Genomic DNA, 25,995 nt, shown 5'->3' on the forward strand with positions numbered 1-25,995 from the left:
TACACTACATGCCAACATTCATCCATTCAAACACACATTCATGGCACACACACACTGATGGCAGAGGCTGCCGTGCAAGGTGCCAACCTGCTCATCAGAAGCTCTAATGCTCATTCACACACACACACACACACACACACACACACACTCACACACACTGATGGCACAGCCTTCAGGAGCCATTTTGGGTTCAGTATCTTGCCCAAGGACACTTCAACATGCGGACTGGAGGAGCCGGAGATCAAACCACCGATCTTCTGATTAGTAGACGACCTGCTCAAGAAGACAATAACCATCTCATGATACATGATGTTGTACACTGTTAAAATAATTCATGAAAATCTGCCAGTGTGATGCATCAACAAAAGAAAGTTGAAAGAAAAAAAAAAAGGAAGTTAGGTGTAGATTTTTGTTATCAGTTACTGATTGGACGCTGCTGCTGATCAGACTGATCTGATGCATCACAACATCACTGAGTGGAGACAAATTACAGATTAAACTCAAGTGTATCACTCCCAAGTTTTATATTTTATAACCATGAATGAACTTTCTTCATTTATTAGGAAGTTTCTTCTTTTCATGTTATTTGTTCCATTAACTTTTATTATGGATACAGTTAAATTCAGGGAATCTGTCTGTCAGTGAGAAACACTTTTTGAACACATTTATATTTGACATCATTTATCATCATTTCTATTCAGTCATGTGAGGCTGAAAGTTCCTGAGCATCAGATTTGATATGAGTTACATCATTCAATTTTCCCTGAAACATTTAGCTTAATGAATAATTTCCAATGTTCTAAAGACACTCTAATCATATTCTGGGTTATTAAATAATGAATTTACAATCAGAATATCAATAAATACAGACACAAATAATGAATAAATAATATAAACACACTCTGCCAGTAGAAATGGTTCCTGTGCCTCTGAGCAGGACACAGTACACAGTATAAATACAGAATGCAGGTTTTTATTCATGTGCAGGTGTTTGTTGAACAGGTAACAGGCTGCAGAGAGAAACAGCTGCTGGCAGTGATAACTGTGAGCCTTTATTAGTATTAGCACAGTGCACATCACTCCATCAGAAGTCTGTACAGCTGTTAAAGCCGACTGACAGCTGATCCAGCTGTGATCAGCTGCCGCCGTCATCAGAAACACGTGTCACTTCACAGGACGCTTCAGAGGAGAGGACGTCTCATTTCTCTAAAAATGTATTTCCTCGTTTCCTCTCTCTTTGCGTGGTTTCCTTACGCCTCTCCTTGCATCTTCGGTGGGAGGGACTTAGACACAAAGAAAAGACACATGTGAGGGAAATGTGGATGCAATTAAGAGACTTGCATTAGCATGTGTTCAGACATTCACCTGGTTTTACTCACCTGAGCTCGATGGCAGGACTTGATGCTATGCAGAAACAGAAAACAGTAGGGAGACTGAGCTGCTATTATTAATGTTGATATTGTTTGACATTGATATGATTATTCATCTGTTGATCTTTCATTATTCAATTGATATTTCCATTTTGCTTTTAGTTGACTTTGCAGCAGAACCACTTCTGTCTGTAACACTGTTACAACACTTTGAGTCAGATATCATTGGTCATTGCTTTCAGTTACACGCACAATATATTCCTGCTTTGTACCATAACTTCACAACATTCTGATTCTGAACTCTGATTGGCTGGAGGAGTGTAATATTTTAGATTGCTGCACATCTCTGATGTATCAGCCTCATCAGCATTGTTTCATCAGATTGAAGTTCTGACCTGATGATGATGGTAGATGAAATTCAGGAAAGTGATAATTATCCTCAGGGGGACATGAAAGTTTGCGATCCATCCAATAGTTGTTGAGACGTTTTCCTCAAAACTACAATGTCAGCATTCTGTGGAGTAATGCACTCCACATGCTGTAGCCCTTGCATCATGTGATATGTTTTAATAATCACATGGCTTGAGGATGAGCCCCGTACATAAATAATATGTGTGAGGGAGCTTAGCCAGATTGTCAAGGAAGGCGATAAGAGGCAGAGACTTGTTTAGTGACTAAAAAAGGTGATTTATTCTGAACAGTGTAACCAAAATCTAGTGTTTAAAAAAAAAAAGAAATGAAAACAATGAATCAAACTTAACTGGTTTTACTGAGGATAACTCAACACAACTTATTAAGCCAGGCAAACTTAGGCATGCTCACGTGCACACAACTACACAGACATCCTGTCTTTTCTTTCTGCCCTCTCAGAGCAACAACTCTCCTCTTAAAGGACCAGTGTGTAAAATTTAGTGGCATCTAGCAGAACAGACTTTGTAGAAATGGAATATAATATTCATAAGTATGCTTTAATTAGTGTATAATCAATGAAAGAATTGTTGTGTTTTCATTACTTTAGAATAGGCCCTTTATATCTACATAGGGAGAGGGAGTGGGTGCTCTTCTGCCATGTTGCACCGCCATGTTTCTACAGTAGCCCAGAAGAGACAAACCAAACTCTGGTTCTAGAGAGGGCCTTTTGCATTTTTCTTGAGTTTCGCGGCCATTGTAGGTTCTCTTACACGCTTGGAAAGAAGGGAGAGGTGTATTCATTTGGTTGCAATCTACAAACTCACCACTAGATGCCACTAAATCCTACACACTGGTCCTTTAAATAGGCCCTCTGATCTGTCCAGATCCATATTTCTCACAGGGGTGTTCATGTACTTATATGACAATATCACTTGTATCAGTTAACATTGTTTACACACACACAGTTGCTCATTTTACAGTGTTGGGTGAATTTTCTAAATTTCTTTTCTAAATTCTTTTCTAAATTTTTTTTTTTTTTTAAACAAGTACCTCACACTGTACTCCATATAGCGAGGTGTCTATGTGAGCAGGTATCTATGTTGCTCCATTCAACTTCCATGCACAAAAGAACAAGTGAACTAGAAATGACCAATTAGGGACCCATGGCAACCAAGGGGCCCCAAATGAGCAAGTTAAATAGATGAAATTGGTTTTTGCCCCCCTTGTTATTGAGGGTACTCACATCTGCAATAACATAGTTTTGGTTTAACATGTTTATATGGTGAATGTTTTAACAAACAATACTCTTTTTATACCTCTAGAAGACATGAAAAACATTACCATTCATTTGTAGTCATATTTGTGCCCACCTGATGAATGTAAATCCCATATTCACTGTCCTTTAGTCTTGTAGCTCCGTTTGGTCTCCACCGGCTCCTAAGAAAAATGTCTGGCTCTTTTGGTGTTAAATATTCCACTGTGTACACCAGCTAGTTGCTCAAATGTCTAGTGTAGTGGAAACAGCACATTAGCACAGCAGTAGCAGCATCCACCCTTTTCTAGACTCTTTGATTGTCCTCAAACCAGACAACAGTTGGTGCACATATTGACTTCTATGTGCCCCCTTGTCTCACATTCCAACATTCACATACATCTATGTTAGCAAAATGGCAATTTAGGCCAGAAGCCATTGCTCTTTAAATCTGAGAGATTGACCAAAAATCTGCCAACAAACAGCCAAATGGATCCAGATATGCAGCATTTCTGTTAGAGTATTAAGTGTTTTAAGAGGTTTAAAAAATCATTTTAATAACATGAAGTAATTTTCATCCAAACATTTCATGTATTCACTTGGTTGAACTGATATTGCTGTCAAATAATATGCCTGTTTGTGTCTGCATGTTACTGATAAGGGAATTGTTTGCTGAGATGGTTTTAGTCTTCTCCTATGAAGCATAATGGGAAAGAGGGCTGATTAGATGTGGCTATGCTGCAGCCACTTGTTATTTGGCAAAGAGATTGTATTGCATGAGAATCAGCGGTAGTGCTAATAAGAAAAATCTTCAAGGGAGATACACAGACACAGAGACACTCTCACTGTTCAATCTCTCATTTGTTCCTTTGTCAGTGGTGCCCCCAGACAAATGAACCCTGATGTGGTAATTACAGGGTATCAGATGATGTAAACACTCCAGTCCCTGTAGCAGAGATTTGCAGCACAATTCAGGATCATTAGTCAGCTTTTTCACTGCGTAATTCTGTGGGTTACATTACCATTGTAAAGAATCAACTGCAGAGTACTGGTCTAGTATAGGACAGGGAAATCAAGAAAAGGAAATAAAGTAAAATACAATGCAAGTTGTTATATGTATTTTCTTTTGCATTTACTGTGTCATAATTAAAAGGAAACATATGTCTAAAAGAAAATTGTCCAGGTTTTTGTCTTTATTAACTGAATTAATTGTTTTTCATTGGCACATGAATTTTCCGTGACACATTAAAATCAAATCACAGCACAGAAAACAAAGTGAAAAGGTTTATTGCATTTTAGTGTTGTCCAGCAGAGGGCAGTGTAAACCTGCCAACACTGCATGCATTACACAACATTTTAATGCATGGAAATTCATGTCACAATGAAAAACGATTTGTTTAGTTATTAAAGACAAAACTGTCACAATATTTTTTTGCCATTTAATTATGATGCTGTAAATCATATAAAAAGGAAAAATGTGTGTATGTACATATGTATATGTACACTGTATTGTATATTGTATATTCTTTAATTGAGTTGATTGCATTCATTTTTTTTTAGTCATTATAAGTCTTCCATAGAAAGGTAACAAAAATACACATAAAACAAAATACACAGATAAAAGCATAAAGAGAGTACACTCTCCATGTCAAATTAAACTGAACAGGTTCCTCCATAATCCCCATTAATGACCATCTGATTTATGATGCTGGTATGAACAGAGGCAACAACAGGAGACTGAAGGATGAATGTGGCCTTGAAGACGATTTTGTCACTTGAGATGATTTGGGCTCTTTGTCATATCAGTCACATTAATGATTGATCTATATCTTTCAGTTCATTGTTGCCAGGTGATTGAGAAACAGAGAACATAAATAACTGCTGATAACAACAAAACTGTCCTTTATTAACTTTGAAAACTGTATATGTATTGTGATACGTTATGTGTGTTTGGGTATGGTTACTGTTATTACAAGTTTTGTAGATTTGATGGATATAATTTTAAGAATATTTATTTATACATATATAAGTACAAAGTATTGAGTAATCATTCAAAAATATCTGTGTGAATGATGCCCCCTGGGGGTAAATGCTCACCTAACACCTAAGGAGCTTTTTACACAGAAATGCACATACACACATGATCATTTGTCCTGTTGACTGGTTGTAGAATGTAAAATTGTTTTTATCTAATATGAGCCTGTCAAAGGGCAGATTCCAAGGTAGCTAGGACTTATGAATGCAAGAAAGCTGATGTGCTGCAGGAACTCTTGTTGAGAGCGTGACGGACAATAATTGATAACCCTCATTCCTGAAGTATTTAAGTTTAGTTTCTACTGTTTATAGGACCTGAACTCCATTTATTCAAGTAAATGTTGCTCACCGTGTGCAAACGTTTTCTAGGATTCTGTGTTTTTAGTCTGTAGAGCGTAAGCATTAGAATCATAGAAAATAATTAACAGCTGTTTTTGTGTCATAACTGTTTATATTTATTGGGCCAGTGTGTCATGTGACCCACAATTCTTCCTGTAAGCCAAAATCGCCTCACAGCCAGGCACTATTTCTGAGGGGTTGGGTAGTACATTCAGACAGCATGTTTCCTGCTCTCTTTGATTACACCGACCAATCAGAGAGCCGGTGCTGCAGATTGTGCTGTGTCTCCTGTCAGCACCTGTCCCAGCTGTCTCCTCTGTCTCAACTGCTTGGCTCGGCACAGGTGCTGTCCATGGTGCTGAATCTGAAACACCCCAACAGAGTGCCAAAACTGACATATGAAGCCCTTCAGAAATCCACATTGCACAAAGGAGAAAGACTGAATCACAGGAAAAAGAAGAGCAGGAAAGCATGGACAGAGGAAAAAAAAATACAGAAACCTTAACAACAAACGATGAACGCCAATACAAACCATTACCAAAGCAGACAGACTCCAAGTGCTGCCATACAAAGACTGTAATGGCAGAGAGAGAGATGGACAGAGCTGAAAGTATCCAAGGCATGACAACATATTTTTAATGTATAAGTGTCCAATCTATCATTGCTTGGTAAAACTAAATACAGCTGACTGAGAAACCGTGTTTGTTTTGATCAGCAGATGAGCCTGGTACTATTTTATTTTAATATTTTTAGCAAGGTTATTTCATTGCTGGTTTTGGTCTTGCTGGTGCAGGAGTCATGGTTGATGAGAGTGTTGAGACCAAAATTATTCAGTGTATGTGCCATAAAATTACAACAATAATCTAAAAAAGAGGTTAATTAGCATTGTATAGCTGCAGTGTTGGATGATAATTGTCTATTTGTCACACCCCTGTAGCATTAAGTGTAATTATTTCATTTAATGTTAAAATAAATGATTAATTAATCCATATTTTTTTCTCTATATATTTTTTAATTCCATCTATTTATTTTCTTGACAGCTTTTGTAGCATTACTATATTTGAATTTTGAAAATGGTTATTTATAGGCCAGTACCATTTTCAATTGTTGATAACATCATCTGGCATTCCCATATAAAATTCAAATATGTGTAGGCAGACAAACACAAGGGAACTGGTGCTCATACATGTAAGTTAAATGCAGAGGAGAGGAACTGAGATTTTCCATTTGTGTGCAGAAAATGTCCATTAGCTGTTCAAAACTGTGTTCATACATGACCAAACAGCAGCAGAGACAGTGTGAGGATTGGCTGAGTGGTGGAGGAACAACACACGGAGGGAGGAATAATTTTCACCAGATGTATGGTTTATTTGCTATTTTTACCAGGCAAAAACAAAGCAGTTCATGTTGTGTGGCCAGGTTGAGGAACAAACAAAACAAAAAAAACATTAAACTTGTCAATAGAAGGAAGCTCAGCAATCAACAAAAGAAAAAGACCTTGGCTAGACACATGCACATGCTGCCTCTTGCCATTTTTAAAAAAATGTGTAGTTGTTTAACAGTTTAATATTACTGTACATATCAATACTAAGTCTACCTAGTCAAAGCACAGAGAATAAACCCAGGTAGTGTTTGCCATTTCCATGCAAATACCAAAAATGTGTAGGCTCAGATGAAGACAGGAGCTGGTGCCAGCACGTTAAATGAGGAAGAGAGCTGAAGGTTTTCCTGATTTTGCAGAAAATGTCCAACAGCTGCCCAAAACACTTTTGTATCTGAGTGAACAAGAGACAGAGTGGTGGGTCTTCCAATGTGCAAATGTCTTTAGTATTTACAGCTTATTTACTGTTAAGTGGCTTCCTCTCAAAGAACATAAGATTAAAAATGTAGACTATTTCATGTATAACTTTTTGGAGAATACCTGTGTAAGTGTAAACTGACTGGAGCTATGACTACTCAGCACTTGTTTAGCCTTTACACTCTGTGTATTCTGCAGTACAAACCCTAGCTGACAACATGGATAACTTTCCTCCTGGAAAACAACAAAGTATCATTTTTATGCTGTCTATAAAAATACTGTTCCCACCTGTTCTGAGAGGTGGCATATTTGAAATGGAAATGATCAAATTCTTTTACTTACATTTCTGAAACTACTATTTTTAGTAGCTAAGTTTGTTTAGCTAGTTTATTCTACAAGTGCAGTGTTTTCGGCCTGGGAGAAACGGAATGTATGTGAGTACTGAGAAATGACAATAAGTAATCTTTAATTTTTAAAATGTCATAGGGTACTATATCACAGTGATGACATTTAAAGATAAACAAGATAAAATAAAAATATAAGAACATAATAACAAATACAGTTATATAATATCAGTACTTATAAGTCTGATCGTCGTCGGGTTTGATATGAGTGATATCATCTCAATTTGCCCTGAAACATTTAGCCAAATACATATTTTCCAGTGTTCAGAAGACACCCTGATCATATTCTGAGTTATTGAATGATGAATTCACTATCAGGATTATCAAAAAATACAGATGCAAATAATCAATAAATAATATAAACGTGTTTGTTAAACAGGTAACAGGCTGCAGAGAGGAAACAGCTGCTCTAGCGGTGATAACTGTGAACCTTTATTAGTGTTAGCACAGTGCACATGTGTACAGACATAAACTCCATCAGAAGTTTCTACAGCTGTTAAAGCCGACTGACAGCTGATCCAGCTGTGATCAGCTGTCGCCGTCATCAGAAACGGACGTCGCTTCACGTGACGCTTCAGAGGAGAGGACGTCTCATGTCTCTTAAAACAAATGTCCTCGTTTCCTCTCTCCTCGCTTGGTTTCCTTGCGTCTCTCCTTGCATCCACGGTGGGAGGAACTAAGTGAGGGAAACGTGGATTCAATTTAAGAGACTTGGGATGCACCCCCTGTGTGTGTGCGGGGTGGGGTGGGGTGGGGTGGGGTGGTGGTGGTGGTGGTGGGGGGCTGGGAAAGGGGCGTGGAATAAGCCCACATCACAGGCTAATGCAGCTTCCCACCATGCCATTAATCTCCGTCTGTGAACCGTCTGACCGTCAGCCAGGTTGCCTTCATCACCCGAAGGACTCCGCGTCGGACCGGCTGGATCTCATCTCTGGTTGTCTGCAGTAACGGGATGAAACCGACACAGTGATAAAAGGAGCATCTCCTCCACGTCCTCCTTTTTTTTTTACCTCCAGAAGCGGAGCTCGGCTTTCACTCTCCTCCGGCGGAGATATGAGGAATCCACTGGCAGATTTAGCCCTGACACTCTGGCTATTTCTAGAGGTGAGGAAGCCTGCTGTTGCTATCATTAGCGAGCATGTTATCAGAGATTTGACAGACAAGCGCGTCTGGTTGAAGGACAGTGTTGCCCTTTAGTGGGTTTAATATGTAGCGACAGTCAGTGGTTTTGTTTTGGGGCTTATCGCTCTGCCAGCAGGCAGCAGTCTGTCATGTTGCTCTCTGTGTGCCGCTCGGTATTGTTTTGAGAGCGTTGCTCGCCAAATTCAATTCATACCTAACATTATTCAATATTTCCGCGCTTGACGCCAAAATTACACACATCACAGAGGACAAATTGAGGTCTTTGTAGGATATAAGGCATCTTCTGATAACTTCGGCATGCACAAAGAAGCACTTGATATCAATAAAATCTTAACTTTTCGATAGGTTGGCGCTGCTTCAGTATCTAGCACCATCTCGATGGTGATGCAAAGAGTCCTGAGGACAACAACAGAAATATCTAAAGAGCTACTGCTGATTTGATAATAATGTGCCTCTGAAAAGACGGACGGAGACTACTTCAGTCCCTTTTGAAGACAAAACCAGATTGAACTGTTCCCCTGTTCCAAGTAGGCTACCTGTGATTCTATCATCCTTTGTCTTTGTGTCCAGACCCCCATAACTCCTCAGTGGGTTACTGGGCCTGTAGGACAAACACTCACTGTATAGGTAAACAGTAGGTAGGAGGCTGAATCCAGATGTAGGCAATGATGTTCATTGTTTCTTTGTCTGATTATGTTTCCCCCCCAAAACCTAACACAGATTAGTTATGCCTTGATACATTTATTCTTTTTGTGAAGCTACTTTAGTGTCACCAAAGTGTTGCTCTTTTCTTACCTTATAACTCAGGCACTCTTGATGTCTTAAAATGAGTATAATTGGCAGTCATGGGAATGTTCTATATGTCGTTTGGGATTTAAGGATCATTTAAGGAGGATGAGGGGCCATCAATGAGCTCTAATTTTATTTTACAGGGCTCTGAATGTGGTCACGATCTCCACTCTCCCTGCCTGTCCAGGACCGCTGACACTCATGTCTATTCATGTATTATTAACCGGCATCATTATTATTTTATTTCATTCAGCTGACTTAGTGAGCACATCCATTTTGAATGTGAGCAGGCAGCCTGGAGGGAATCGAGCCCTTAGACCTTTTATTGGTACTGCTGTGTTCACTTTGATAAATGTTTTTGAGGACTTGTACATTTGGAGTGAGACTGCTAATGTTGTAGTTTCATTTTCAACAGATTCGACCCTCAAAATTGTCAATAACTTTGTGTCAGTCATGGTGGAAAAGATTGTGTAACAGCAGTCAGACACTGGGACACAACTCTTCAGTGAAAACAGGATATTGTGCGGAATAGGAATCAGTAACACTTCAAAGCTTCGTTTGTTTGATGCCATGGTATTCAAATGGCAAAATCAGTATTTGAATATTCACACATATGTACACAGTATATTTTAAATTTTGAAACCCCTCCTCTTGTCTTGTCTACCCGCAAAACCTTGCACGCCCAATGCAACATCACAGGACATGTGACTACAGCTTTGATAAGATGTCCAAAAAGTTGTCAAGCATCTGGAATAACTTTATACACCATCTGTGAGGAAGACTCCCAAAAAAACTGAGCGCCAGATTTGCCAAAAGAAACTGGTACATCCCAACTTTTTATAGTCTAAGGCTGTAATTTATTTCATTTCATTTTGGTGAGCAGCGTGGCTCCATCTCCACACACCCTCCTCCTTCATCCCCCCCCCCCCCCCCCCCCCCCCCCCCACACACACACACACACACACACACCCTGCTCCCTGTCGTAGTGACGCTTTGAATAAATTTGAATAATTGCTGCCAAAGCTTCGAAGCCCAAAAAAGGGTGTTCGGGACAGCCCTATTCTTTTTTTGGTCTCTTCTTTTAGACATCAAGACAGATAATACTGATTTAAACAGGTTTTTTTCTGATATGTCTATTGTATACACCTGGCAGGTTTAGATACATATCACTATAATTAAGTGTCCAGCCTGGGAGCTGCACCAAATTAGAATTTTCAGATAATAATAGTAAGTTAGTGATTCTTTTTCACAGTGAATGACAGAGCTTTCTACGGGGCTGAGTGTGTGTGTGTGTGTGCCTAAAAACTTAGTCACATATTCGGTGACAAGGGGACTGAGAGAGCCAAAACTTTTCCCTCATCCCCTGATTTTGGTGTGCTGTGAGGGCATTTATGCATGGACAGTGGTTAACAAGTGTTGGATAACTGATGGAGCCCTCCCTCTGCCCAAACCTTACATAAACCTCAACATTACACAAATCTTAACACCTGTAGCATTAGTGACGTGAGCCAAATGATGACGACAGCTTTGCTATCCAGTTGAAGGGCAGCTGGTGTACATCACATGATCATGTGATGGAAGCTAACCGGAGGGACAGCCAAACATTTTCAAGCCACGGTGGGCTGTCGATCCATGGTTTGATCTTGTGTTTGATGGCAGTGTAAGAGGTAAATCTCAATGCAGAGTAGCCAATTATAACTTGAGATTTTGTCAGAGAGACTAGATATACTTCAGGTTGTATTCAGTGTGAAAGCATTTTGTACCAGTTTGCCACATTTATAATGGTTGAACAGTGTATTCTCTGGAGGGGGGACAGCATTTTGCCAAATCAGACTGTGAGTGATGTGTGCTCTCATTTGAAAAATGCACTCATAGTGACAAGCCAATGTAACAGTGCTCATGGCTAATTATGCACTAGACTAATTGTGCACACTGACTGGTAGGAGTGGTGGATGGGACTGGTCAGACAGTGTGAGCCTCCTACGTGTTAAGCTCCAACTTCAGTTGATGAGCTTCACTGGGAATCAGTTTGTGACATTACATTAAAACCATCCATATGCAATTTCCCCCACACATAAATGATTATTTATAAAAAGAGAATGTGTGCATACACAATCCCTCTGAGGGTGATCTGATCAGGTAGAGATAGAAAAATAAGATGCGCTTCAATAATAAAACTTGATGGTTAGTTAGTTTAAATTGTTTGCCAATTTCACTGATTAATGGTGGTGTACAGGTACACATGATGAATTAATGATACAGGTGTTCTATACAGCCACAGCTGTGCGTAATGACAGCGTCTCACTTTGAGATAACCTCATACTAATACAACACAATCTGTGAATACAATTTGTATTTGTGTATTCATAGGAGACAACACACATTAATCGAATTTGACATTTTAACAGTATCAGTGTAAATATGCCTAGGTTAGTGCAACAGCTAATTTATACCTGTGGTCCAGACATGGAATAAATAAAACAGATAAAATATAGGAATGTAGGAAGTGCATCATCTAGCTCTCCAGAACAAACAATTACATAATCAATTTTAAGGCATTTTACTCAAAGTTTGTCCATTGACACAGTGTTATTAAGGTATTAGACTAACATCCACACTGTACCATGGCTCACAAGACCACTAAAGGATGTCAAACTGCCACATCCGCACCGAGGCCTAGTTCATCCGCTGCATCCTCGACCTCGAGTGAGAAAGGAGACCGTGGTGCTGTAGCCCCCAGCCTGGCTCCCAATGTGGAAGACTTTAAATGTGAGCTGCTTTCCTCCTTGCTTGCAGACTTTTAAAAAAATGTATTATCATATTTAAAAATGGAGGTCAGAGCGCACTTAATGAGCAAAATGGCAATAATTAGAGCAGATGTTCACATGGTTAGAAAGGGGTTTGAAGATAGCCAAGAACACATAATTAACCACATTGCGCAATTTCATGGGAGACGCAGAATGGAGCCTCATTGCCTGCTCTGACAACGATGAAGGTCTGAAACAGGAAGTAAAATGGCTGGAAGTTCTGACTGACTCATTACAAAATACATGTGAAGATCTAGAGACTAGATCCAGGAGGAATAACATTAGGATCGTGGGGGTGCCAGAGGGTCCCAATAGTTGCTCCTCAACTTTGGTTGCAGACCTTGCATGAACCTTTCAACTTAGATGATGCTCCGTCGATATACAGGTCCCACAGATCACTACAGCTGGTGCCAAAGCACTCCAGCACCATTGTAGCACGCTTTCGTTATCACAGTGACTGTGCCAATGCACTGCGTCTTGCCAGGGAAAAACAGAGGAACGTGACCGTCTCAGTCTACCCTGACTACACTGCACGGGTGGCCAAGGCCTGGGCAGCCTTCAGTGCCGTCAGACAGCAGCTCAGAGGATTAGAAGGAGTCCAGCTCGGTATCTCCCATCCAGCCCGACTTCGCATCACCTATAACAGCATGGAGAAGATCTTCCTGAACCCAGAAGAGACGCAGACCTATGCCACGCAGACCATCACTCCTCATGCAGATCAAATGGACAGACACCATCCTAGTCTCTAGATGAGGCCTACACAAAAAATAAGAAGCATATAAAGTGATAATGACACCTTGAGACAATATTTTCCTCCACCTTTTGATACTTGAAAAATATAACTGTGTTCTCTGATGCCAAATGTGGGCATAACGGTTATGTAAGTATCCACTCTGGACTGTTCCATTTCAATATTTTATAGGTTTGGTTTCTTTTTAAGGGCTATATTTTGATACTCATGTTTCTACCTCAGGTTTGGGCTATTTTTGCATGATGTTGCTATTACTTTTATTGCCATTGTGACTGCTTTTGATGATACTGTTTCCATCTGCTGCTATAAGGTTTATACTATTCTGACTATTATTGCTTTTTGTGCCTTAAAAGTCTGTCAAGACATGTTCTACAGGCCTTAGTTAGTTTAGTATTTTCATGGACAACAAGCACTTTCATTGTACTTTTACTTCCTTAGTGTAGAGGAGATAAGTGTGATCTTCTATTTGGGGGGAGATCTACATAGGGATTTAGAGCTCCATTTTTTCATTTTATTTTCTTTTTCTGTTTGTTTTTGTTTTTTCTTTTGTTTTTTAATACAATCTTTCATTTTGAATTGAATAAACATGGGGACTATAAATTATCCAGACCCCAACCACTTGATCCCAATGCACAGCTTTTAATATATTATGACATCACCTAGTTCCAGTACTTCAGGCTTCTATTCCGCTCACCAGCTGGAATATTAAAGGAATCCACCATCCAATTAAACACAAGTGAGTGTGTGAGTTTGCACACCTGAAATTTCTGGGCTCCAAAATTATTTTTCTACAAGGGACTCAACTCTGCACTAACGAACACACCAAACTTGAGAGGCCTGCATTGGACAGATATTTTGTTCCAAATACAAGGACCAGAGGCACAGCCATACTGATCAAAAAGGAAATTCCTTTTGTTCTAACTTCAGTAAAACCTTTTGGTTCACAAATTGTTTTAGCTAACGTCTGTGGTCCAAACTGGGACAACCCACGGTTTTTCTCCCGCTTTATAGCTAAACTACCAGATCTCTACACAAATCCTTCTAGTTTTGGGAGGTGAGTTGAGCTGCGGACTGCACCCAAGTCCAGATCCAGACCCGATAGTGCAATTTCCAAATCTGGTAAGGTTCTTCTGTCATTTATTGATTTATACAAACTTACAGACTCATGGAGAAATGTAAACCTTACAGCTAAACAATTCTTGCTCTTCTCGCCAGTTTACCATTTGTATTCACAAATTGATTTTTTCCTGCATGATAATGGATCTCTCCCATTAGTCACAAACTGCCAGTATCACAGCAATGTTATCTCTTACCATAGGCTGGTTCATTTAGATATGCGTTTCCTCAGAAGTTTAGCACCACAGTGCACTTGGCGACTAGACCCTTTGTTACTGTTCAGTTAATAAATTTATCAAGTTTATCAATGATCAAATTGACACTTACCTAGACATTAACCCAGGGTATGTCATACACTATAATCTGGGAGTCCCTCAAAGCTTACCTTAGAGGAGACGCACAAAACATCTTTCAGAACTGTCTGCTCAGATAACAGATACAGACAAGAGTTTTTCCACTGACCCTAAACCTGAACTATATTAGGAACGGTTACTGCTGCAGACTGAGGTCCAGATGGGTTTCCCATAGGATTCTATGAATCTTTTTCTTCAAAATGAACAAAAACTACCTGAAATGATGACACAGGCAATCATTTAGTTTCTATCAAAAAAAAAAGGCAGCCTATAAGCATTCTGTGTACTGACTATAACATTTTCACCAAGATCCTCTGTCAATGCATTGAAACTGTGATTCCTAACATCATTGCACCTGACCAAATGGGTTTTTTACAGGGCAGGCAATCTTTTTACAACATGCGTAGACTGTTTAACCCTTTGAAAGCAGACGGTCGCTGTTTACATAGTCCAATTCAAATAGATCTAAAATAAAAACCATAACAGCTAGAGCTTTCATTCTTTTAGCAGCTGAAAGCTAAGGCTCTCATCTTTCACGTGATCACGTTGTACGCTTGTGTCGGAAGATGATGGTGCCATTATATTACATTATGTGTGGGTAATAAAACCGGGTAAAACGTAGTGACGATGCGGAGTGCAGCAGAGCGGAGAAACAGGTCGAAGTCAGAGAGATTGAGAGAAAGTTGAGAGATTCAGATTCAGATATTGAGAGAGTGTATTTTTGGAGCATATACGTGTCTTTTTTTTGTCGTAATGGCGAAGAAAAGAAGGCTTTGGAGGTTTTGTTCGCGGGTGGTGACCAAACAGAAGAGGCGCTTTCTTCTGATCCGGACTCCTTCAGTGAGGATGAAGACCATCAATCTATATATCAGGATATGTAAGTACATTTTTAGGGATTGTTATTTATTTATTTGTTTAGTTTTTACATTTTAGAGAGTTGGGTTTTTTTGCGGATGTGTGTTTTTCGCGAGTGTGTGTTTTTTTCCCACATCGGCCACACACACACAAGAAACAAGTGTATGGCGTGTTTGTGTGTGTGTGTGTGTGGTGGGTTGTGTGTGATTTTCGCTTGTGTGTGTGTGTGTGTGTGTGTGTGTGTATGGCCGGTGTGTGTGATTTTCATACTTTCTGCACAAGGCAGAATGTTTCTGCTTGTGAAAGGATTATATTTTCAATTTCATCATTATTTTTAGTGATATATTTTTTTATGTTTTTTCTAATGTCATTTTCATTTATCTTTGTTTTAGCCCTACTGGAGGTGAAGGAGCAACAGAGGACCACCCAGAGGCAAAGCATCCCAACACACATTTTGTATTTTGTTTAATTTATGACACAATTTCATTACTTATAGCAATCATTATGGTTTATTGGCTTACATAACCTCTTAGCTTAGTTTGTACAGATTTTAGGGATATGAAGCATTTTAAGATATTCTGGAAATGACATCACAATAAACAAAAATACCAATGTAGGCACTGGGGAAATATGTCTATTGCAGATGAAACTAACAAAATGCCTTTGCACTCTGCTCATAAAAATGAGCATATCTCAAAAACTAAAAAATGTACATAGTTCAAATAATTTATGGAATGTTAAGAAATATTTTGCTCATGTTTCTCCATTCAGAAATGTTTTGGATCAATGTATTTGTGTGTTTATTCAGTAAAATTTGATGAAAAAACATGTACGATTTTTGTATTTTTTTAATATATGACACAATTTCAATACCTTTAACAATTATTATGGTTTATTGACTTACATAACCTTTGAGCTTAGGTTGTACAGATTCTAGGGATATGACGCATTTGAAGATGCTCCAAAAAATGACATCACAATAAGCAAAAATACCAATGTAGGCACTGGCGGACCATTTCTATTGCAGAGTTCAAAGGATTAATGTGCTCTTCTCTTCTCATTCGGCCCAGCAAGCTGAAGTTGTGCTCTCCCTAGATACTGAGAAAGCATTTGATCGGATTGAATGGAAGTACCTTCTTGCTGTTCTGGAAAGATTTGGATTTGGCCCATCATTCATTACGTGGATCATAATACTTTATGAAAGCATCAGTGCACACAAATTACATATGTTCAGATGACTTTCTCCATTGCAGCGTTAGACAAGGCTGCTGCCTATCTCCATATTTATTTACTCATGCTATTGAACCCTTGGCTATAGCCCTTAGAGCAGAAGAAAAGATAGCTGGCTTCTTGAGAGGAGGCTCTCCACAAAAAGTTTCTCTTTATGCATGCAACCTCTTTCTCTACATATCTAACCCAGTAGAATCCTTACCTCGCCTTATAGATATGTTTCACCATTTCAGAAGACTCTCTTGCTATAAATTAAACTCTTCCAAAAGTCTACTTTTTCCTATTAATCAAATAGCATTAGATCTTAACTAAAATAACTTTCCGTTTAAGCTAGAACATCTTTTATTTGCCTATCTGGGAATTACTGTCACGCAATTTTATGAAGATTTATATGGCCATAACTTTAAAAACTTATTAGACTGTACAAAACTGGATTTCGTAAAATGGGCAATACTACTGATTTCCTTGGTAGGCAGGGTTAATGCAATTAAACTTACAGTAATGCCTTATTTCTTTTATCTGTTTCAAATGATTCCTTTCTTTTCACCTAAATCTATGTTTCGAGACCTGGACAGTCACATCTCTGCATTTGTTTGGAATAGTCCCAAGCCATGATCCAAGCCTAGGTCAACAGTAGGACTGGGACTGCCTAATTTTATGTTTTATTACTGCCAATATAGCTATATTAAATTAATGAATCGCAAATGAAACAAAAATAAAAGTGCCCCCACCTGGGCCCCTATGGAAACCCTGTCTAATCCCAATATCTCCTATACCTTTACTGAGTTCTCTACTACCTGGGGGAACTATCAAATATGTCAATAATCCTGTGATAAAATCTCTAAAAAGCTCAGAATTTGGCGTCAATTCAGAATACGTAAATTTCAGTACATGCATACATACATCTTTTAGTACATGTGACCATATCTGCTTGACACATAACCATCTTTTTCCTCCCTCCCAGACTGGTGCAACGTTTCAAATGTTGCATAACAACGGTTTGATCTTCTTTAGTGACCAATTCGTAGATGGCACTTTTGCCTCATTTGAAATTCTCCGACAGGACCATAATATACCAAAGACACCTCCACACCTTAGATACCTCCAGGCCCGCAGCTTCGCCATAGAACACTACTTGTTTCCTGTCCTGCCGGTAAAGAGCATGTTAGACATCATATTGGACCAAGATACCAAGGGAAATGTTTCTAAAATATATAAGATTATCCAAGCTAATGGTTCACCTTCCTTGGACAAAGCAAAATCAGCCAGGGAGCACGATTTAAACATCGAGCTCACTGAAGAGATGTGGAAACATTCCTTACAGTGCATTCACACCACCTCCCTTTGTCTTAGGCATTGCCTTATTCAATTCAAAGTGTACATTTCACAAGAGAGAAAACTGTCCAATTTCTATCCTAGCGTTGATCCTGCTTGTATTAGGTGCCACCTGAACCCAGCCACAGTTGGGTACATGTTTTGGGAATGCCCAAAACAATTGAATCCAACCCAATTACTGCTATCTTTGCAGTTCCCAGTGAGGGTGTTGACATCATTACACCCCAAGCTAACTTTATAGCATTTGCGTCACTTGCGTCGTCTGATAAGCCCCCATCATACACAAATCATACACAAATTGGATCAAAGAAGAGCTATCCTCATTTCCATTAGAAAAACTCAGATAACATGTCATGGACTCATGGTTTTTGGACTCTTTGTGTTTTTGTTCTTGTGGTTACACTTCTGTTGTCCAGTCCAGTCAAGTTTGAAGGACTGTCTTGCATTACTAGTTAGCTTATGGTTTTGTGTACTTGGGTTTGTATTCTTGTATATTCTTTGACAGGTTAATGTATGCTGGTTTGTGATTAAGAGGTATTGTTTTCTGGGTTTTGGTTTGCTGTTTGCTCTGTGTTTCCCTCCTGTGTTCCTGTACTCCTCCCCAGCCCATTTTTTCCCTCCACACCTGCCCTGCATCAAGCTCGTTAGCCCTGCCCTGCTCTCAGTGTTATTCCCCAGCCTGCTGTTACCTTCACACTTGCCCTGTATCAGTCTCAACAGCCCAGCCCTGCTCCCTGTGTTTCCCTCAGCCTATCAGCTCCCAGCCTACCCTTGTGTCTTGCCACCTGCTCCTTGTTGTTTGATTAGTTCAGTTGTGTTTTTGTCCTGGTTTTCAGTTCAGTTTTGTTGGATCCTTTGTTCTGTTTCGTTTCGTTTCGTTTCTTTCATTTCGTTTCTTCAGTTTAGTCTTGTATTCGGTTTTGCTCTGCTCGGCCAACTTTTGTTCTTGCCCATACTATCTCAAAACAAAGAAGTTCTTCAGCCTTGATCAGCCTGAAGTCTCTGCATTTGGGTCCACCTGCTCTGCTACTCATAACAGTCCCATCAGAAATTAAGGGACATTTGGTTTTATAGAGTTCACTCTTATGCTATCTGTTTCATAAATATTATAGTAGATCTCTTCCATCTCAATTGACTACCCTTTTTATTCCAAGTTTTAGGACTAAGAATGGGTGATACTTTAATGCTCGGGATAATTTGACTGGAAAAGTGCCTCATTCATGAGTCATTGTTGATGGGCCTGTCTTTGTTTACTAAATGAGAGTATACATATTTATGTCTGTCTTTATTTAAATATGTGTATTGAGATATGTAGGTATGTATATGTCTTTATATGTGTGTGAGTATGTGTATATACTGTATATTTCTGCGTGTGTATATGTGTGCATGTTTATGTGTGCATATATGTATATATACCTTTGCACTAAGTGTCTGACTTTTGAGTTTTTCCGATTGTAACAAACAAAGCCCCTTTGTTTTCACATGTTTAATTAATACATTTATTTGTTTTATTTATATATTTTTATTTTACTGTTATTTTTTCCCTCTTTCTCCAATTTGTTTATTTTTTGGGTGTCCGGGGAGCGTGGGGGATATGTGCTTTGATATTTGTGTGTATATTTTCTGAAAAACCTATAAATAAAGTTAAAAAAGCACTATATGCATAGCAAAGTTACAAACAAATTGAGGGAAAAAACTGGAGAAAATGTATTACAACTTTGTTATGTTTGTTTAAGATTGTTAGGAAAATCAGATAGGTATAAAACAAACAATCTATATCTATAAAAATGTTGTGAGTATATATGAGTATATTTTAACAATATAAGTTTGATTTTTAAAATGCTGTATGCAGCACAGTTCTTCATTTCCTTCAGTCAAGTATTCCAAAGATTTTCTTCTCTCAGAAAAAATTGATTGTCCAAGTTTGCTGCATCTATATGTGACAGTACTGTTGTCATGGAAACTGTGTTTGTTTTCCTTGAGGGACTGTCCATACTGTAACTTTATTGAAGTGGCTTAAAGGAGGAGGTGCCATTCCATGCAGAATTTTAAAATATGAAACACAAATCAAATTATACTTCGATCTTTGCTGTTGTCTGATGACTGGTGGAGCAGGCACAAACAATATTCAAACAGCTGTTCAAAGGTGTGTCTACATCCTTTTGTAGCTACCTGTGATAGTGGAAATCACACACAGTTTCACAAAAACTCGGATTTGTAAAACACAATGTGTATAGTATGTATGGTTTTAAATCTGAAGAAACAGATAATTATGTACATATATTTCTGTGTTGTGTATATAGAGTTTTGTTTGTGAACTTACAGAGTTTTATGCCTCTAGCTGGCCCCTGGTGTCACAGAGGCAGCACATGAACAGTAGGTTATCAGGGAAGACGACCACATTGCCTTGGGGATTTGGCATTCCAAATTGGGAGGATAATGCGGGAAAGATAGGGAGAAGATGCTTGAGGCACACTGTGGCTTTAATAGGTGAGCAGCTTAGTAATTCAACCTGATACATGGAAGTAAAAGGAGGGAGCATCCTCAGGGTGTAACTGCATTACCTTCCAGAAGCTTTCCACTGGATGTTTATGTAAGTAATGCATCTTGTTTTTTGGGACCTATGTTAATGTTTGAGTGGCATCCTCCTGGCTATTCTCTTCTATACACTGTTTTATTGAGGTGAGGATTACAGCATGAATCAGTGCTGTAAAAAAATTTAACTGCAGTAATGTGGATAAGGGTTGTTTCTTGTTTTTGAATAGTTTCAAAAACAGCTTATATTTTAATCATCGCTCTAATGACACATTTTGTCCAATGTCTTCCTATAATCTGTTGCTGGTAGCACTTCCCAGCAACAGCAAAGCGGGTAGTAATTCCCACTTTTTTCCAAGAAATCATCTTTAACCACATGTAAATGGCAAAGAGACCAGAATGCAAACTTGTATGTTCTGATGCGTCAAGGACAATAGGTGCAGGGTATGTAAGGCTGACCATCATTAATCGGTCAAACACAGACACAAGTGGAAATTTCTTGATGTTAATTAATGTTAAATACAAGGTTAGGCTTTGCTGTTGGCTTCCACAGCAGTCCAGTCATCTCAAAAAGAGAGAGTGAGAGAGTGAATGAGTTGAGAGCACAAGTGAATGAGCATGAGAGAAGGTGTGTGTGGGGGGTGGGGGAGTTGGAGAAGTAGTGGAACGTAAGTTCAATTTTACATACTCCTGCGAAGAGCTCTAATCATCCATAATAAGATGTGGGTATCCCATGGCTGTGCAGGGCCTTTAGATTGAACCAGTGGTTCCTAATATTTCTTTTTAACAAAAAAGTCGTGTGTAGTTTGGGCTCATGTTTGAGATCTCTACAAGACATTATAGACATCTATTTCCCACTCATATTAACATCAACAAACAGGAGTTCGCTAAACTCAAGGATCTGTCACAGGCTATCCTTATGCTGGATGAACAGTATGCTCTATCACCTAACCCCGATATGTACAAGGAAAGGCTATGTCTTCAAACTGAATATGATCTGCTATCGACCTGCAAGGAAGAACGATTGCTATTGAAAACTCATCACAAGTTTTAAGAACATGGAGAGAAAGGTAGCAAACTTGTAGCATCCCAACCTCGACAATCCATCTCTTCCTGATTGATACCCCAAATTAAATCTCCCACCAGAAGCATATTACCCAAACACAAGGCAATAAATGAATGTTTCACAATATTTTACTCATCTTTGTATTTCTCAGAGCGCCCAGACAACCATCCCTGATCAACTCTTTCTTTAACAACGTAGAATTACCATCAGTCAGTGGTCAACTCAATTCTGGGCTCGGGCAGCCACTAACTTTATCTGAAATTACTGGAGCACACACAGCTCCCCACAGCTATGTAGAGTGGGAAATTCCCTGGCCTGATGGATTCCCCGTTGAATTTTTTAAAGTTTTCCACATTGCTATCACTTCTACTCCATGTTTAGACATGTTTATTGAATCCTTTGACTCCCACAACACTAACTCAAGCTTCAATTTCTCTATTAGCCAAAAAAGAGAAAGATCCAATCCACTGTTAATCTTTTAGGCATATCTCGCTTTTCGATGTTGATTACAAAATTCTAGCCAAGGCTCTTGCTCTTCAGCTGGAGACAGTCTTGCCTTCAATCATCTCTACTGATCAAACTGGTTTTATTCAGGGGCACAACTCTTTTCACAGTCTGTGACAGCTATCTGATATCATTTATACACCATCCCCACCCAAAGCTCAAGAAATAATTCTCTCTTTATATGCTGAGAAAGCATTCGACCAGGTTAAATGGAAATACGCCTTTGTCACTATGCTAAAATTTGGCCTTTCTGCTGAATTTGTGTTCTGGCTGAAGCTGCTGTACTCATCGCCTGTAGCGTCTGCCTGCTCCAACAATGTTTATTCTCCTTATTTTCAGCTCCAAAGGTTGTCCACGAGACATGGTTGTTCACTCTCCCCTCTTTTATTTATAATAGCTGTTCAGCCACTTGCCATATCCTTGCAACACTGCCCATACTTAAATGGAATTATTTGAAAAGACACTGAGCCTAAGGTCTCATTATATGCAGATGATTTACTTCTTTACATTTCCAACTCCATTTCTTCTGTTCCACATATTCCTTCTATTTTAATCACAGCCTCCGTGTTGCTGTTTCAGTGTGTATGAAAATTGTGTTTTAAATACCTCAGTAGTTTTTTAATTTGTCATCGGTCTAATTTGTATAATCTACATTGTTCGTCAGATGCAATGGAAAAACAGGGAATGCAAAATGAACTTGTAGTTCTTACTTTATTTCCTGAATTTGGTCCCTCTAGTTCCACAGTTCCTGGAAGTGTTTGGTTGAAATGAGTCAGTGATTTTGATCTTCTGAATGTTTTTTGATGTAGGGATTTCACTTACATGCAGTATGTAAGTTGGATGCATTAAGCCCACATTGCATTGGATCAATCTGATCAGAAATCTAAACATCTAACAGTTAAAGTTGCAATGGATGTTTTTTCCTAAGTCAAACAAATCATAACTAATTTCTTTGCATATAATTTAATTGCAGCAGTGATTCTTGCTGTTTAAAACAGGATAGCAGCATTACATATGTGGTCTCATCATCCATCCACATCATGTTGGGTGGAGAGTAAAAATTCTTGTGCAATTTTCAAGTATTCAATTCATATGACAATGCAAAGTGGTGTTGTTTAATACAAATAACTGCTTACTGTTAAAGGGGGGGGGCTTTTCCTTATTTTCAGACATGTATAATGTCACAATGTCGGATGTTCATGTTAAAAGTGGCCAACGTGTCAAATAACAAGGTAAACGTATGCAGCAGTAGTCCCTGTGAGCAAAAAGCAGCAGCTTCAGATTGCTCTGAACGCTCGGTTTCCAACGATTTTCTCTACTTTCAGCCCGAGCTGACCTCAGTTTGTGATGGATTTCTGTATATAGTCATCTGCTAAACCCACAGCTTGCTGTGAGTGTTTTTCCATTACATAGCAGTGCAAAGTAAAATAAGTTGTTTACCTATTGGAGGTGTGCTGGTTTCTTTAAAATGGACTTATTTCTTTCTATGGACATCTGTTATATGCACAGCACACAAGTTCGCTGCTCCGCTCCGGGAGTAGCCATGACTCCATTACACAGCACAGCAAAGTAAAATAAGTAGTTTACCTGTTGGAGGTGTGCTGGTTGTCTGCAGTTCTTCATAAAACATCTCACTGTGGTTGTTTTTGCTTGTACTAGTCCTCCCTGTGTTATTTCTAACTGATCTGCTGAACACATAGCTCCATATGTTGTTGTTTCAACCGGTTTTTAGCGCTGCTAACGAAGCTCTGCTAATTCAGTGAGGAACACGTTTTTACGTCCTGTAAATTCTTCACAATAAAAGTCTCCCATTAGTTAGTCAGTTAAAGCTTTTAATTTGAAGCAGTAAAGCAGGAAATGTTTGGTTTGCATTGACGGTAAAGTGTAATGGGAAATTGCTGATCACTCAATAAACACACAAAGAGAGCATTATTAGGTTATGAAATAATGTAATCAAATAATACAATCAGAAGTATAATGCATCATAGTTCTGGAGACAAAGATACATACCACCTAGCTATCTTTTCTTTGTCTGAAAGATTGGCACTTAACCAGTCCCTTTAATACCACTTGTACAGAATTTAAGATATCTGTTTACTAACCTTACAGGTCAGCAACCAACCCTCAGATAGAAACACAAGTCAAAAGTTCAACTAACCTAGGAACAGTCTTTCTTCACGACCATATATGACAGTACATAAGCATGCACCAAGTAGCATCACAAAATAACATTACTACTTTATTAAATTAAGGACAAACCACACTATCCTCTAAAGCTTATCAGTTTTACACATGAACATCTACATAACTATAGTTTATCACTGGCTCAGATAAGGGTATAACAGAATAAACTGAACTGTTAAACACACAGCTGCCTCATCTTACACAGCAAAGAACTAAGTTTAGAATAGACATAGCACAGAGGAATTTAAAATGTGTGAAACACAAACTAACACTAAACTGAACTTAAACACTCTGAAACATGTATGATATATTTAAGAAATACATCAAATGATAACCTATTATTCACTTTTCTTTTACAAAAGTTACATAACTCTGATACGTAAAGCTGGCCTATCATAACAGAGTGGGCTCATTGGAAGGGGCGTTGTGAAGAGACAGGTGCTAAAACGGAGTGTCAGAGTAACTGTGTATATTGAGGGGCTGCATAAAGGGCCACTATAAGATAAATAAGGAGTTATTTGAACTTTGAATCATGCCAAGCTACTCTAGTGGAGTCCAAAAATAAAATTTTAGAGCTGAAATTAGCATAATAGGTCCTCTTTAAGCTTCATTTGTAGACCAGCAGAAATGGTAATATGGGGGTAAATAATGTGTTCATGTATGTTCAAAATCAGGGTTAAGTTATCCCTAATCATGGACTATGGCTGATGTCAGGCATCAGTGTGGGTTTCAGGAACATATAATTTACTACACAAGCCAGTCGCAATTACCAACTGGAAAATTATAATTATAGTCATCCCAGTGAAACATGAAATCAGCCTGACTGACCAACCCCACGCTGCAAAGATGTTTGTGATGCCACTTTGTCACTTTGAAATCACTAAAAAAACATTTAATAGGTGGTAGAAGCTTATGTATTGTATAAAACAGCATCTCATAGAGCTATTGGATTAATTTTAGGAGCTTTTGGCCTTTTTGTGTTTTGTGACAGATGGCAGGATAGTTATGAAATTTTATTTCAATTTGAAATATCCTATCTTACATAAAGCCCACGCAACTAAGCTGTGTAATACAGTTAAGTATTAGTACAACACAGCTGTGTAGGGCAGCAAGAGTTATTTCTCTGGTCTTTCAGGGTAATTGAGGACCATATTATATGAAAAGTAGCTCTTATTTATAAAGTACTAGAGTCTGTTCCTGTGTTGTGGTTTGGTTGTCATTTATTGTGTCAAAGTTTTATTGGAAATGGGGATGTACTTTATCTTCCTGTTCCAGCTCAGCAGAGCAGACTAGTTCAGACGTGTGTAATGACAGCAGGACAGAGAGGAGAGAATGCTGTCAAGTCTTTACACAGCACAGATTACAACTAGAAAGTTGAAAAATGTCTTTAGAAGAAAGCATTGGGGAATTGTATTCAATATGGACAAAACCAAGTTACAGTGACGTCAAGTACCTGTGCTGCCGCGCTTGTAGTTCTTGTAATGGAGGTTGTAGTTTTTTCTGTGCAGATAACAAAATGTTGTCTAACTTTGTTTTATATAACAAAGGTTTAAATTTCTGATAGCAGCTGCTGTCTTCAGGAAGTAAACTCCAGGAACACGCTTCATTTTTTCATGAAAGGCTGATGAAAGAAACACTGAATGAGAGATTGCATTGAGTTATAGAAGCTAGTGGAACTTAAGCTAACCGGACATGACGTCATGAACTTGGCTCTGTATT

The 25,995-nt window shown here is 38.7% G+C and overlaps 1 protein-coding gene across 1 annotated transcript in view; it reads left to right on the forward strand.

Moving 5' to 3' along the window:
• The first annotated feature begins 8,411 nt into the window (after positions 1-8,411).
• vopp1 (VOPP1 WW domain binding protein) overlaps positions 8,412-25,995 on the forward strand; it is a 46,694-nt gene continuing 29,110 nt past the window's right edge. The window contains exon 1 of the mRNA XM_042399317.1: positions 8,412-8,712. Coding sequence (XP_042255251.1) covers positions 8,662-8,712 — 51 coding nt within the window. The 5' untranslated portion in view covers positions 8,412-8,661. The remainder of the gene's footprint in view (positions 8,713-25,995) is intronic.

The sequence above is a fragment of the Thunnus maccoyii genome, chromosome 21, assembly GCF_910596095.1.
Source record: "Thunnus maccoyii chromosome 21, fThuMac1.1, whole genome shotgun sequence".
NCBI lineage: Eukaryota > Metazoa > Chordata > Actinopteri > Scombriformes > Scombridae > Thunnus > Thunnus maccoyii.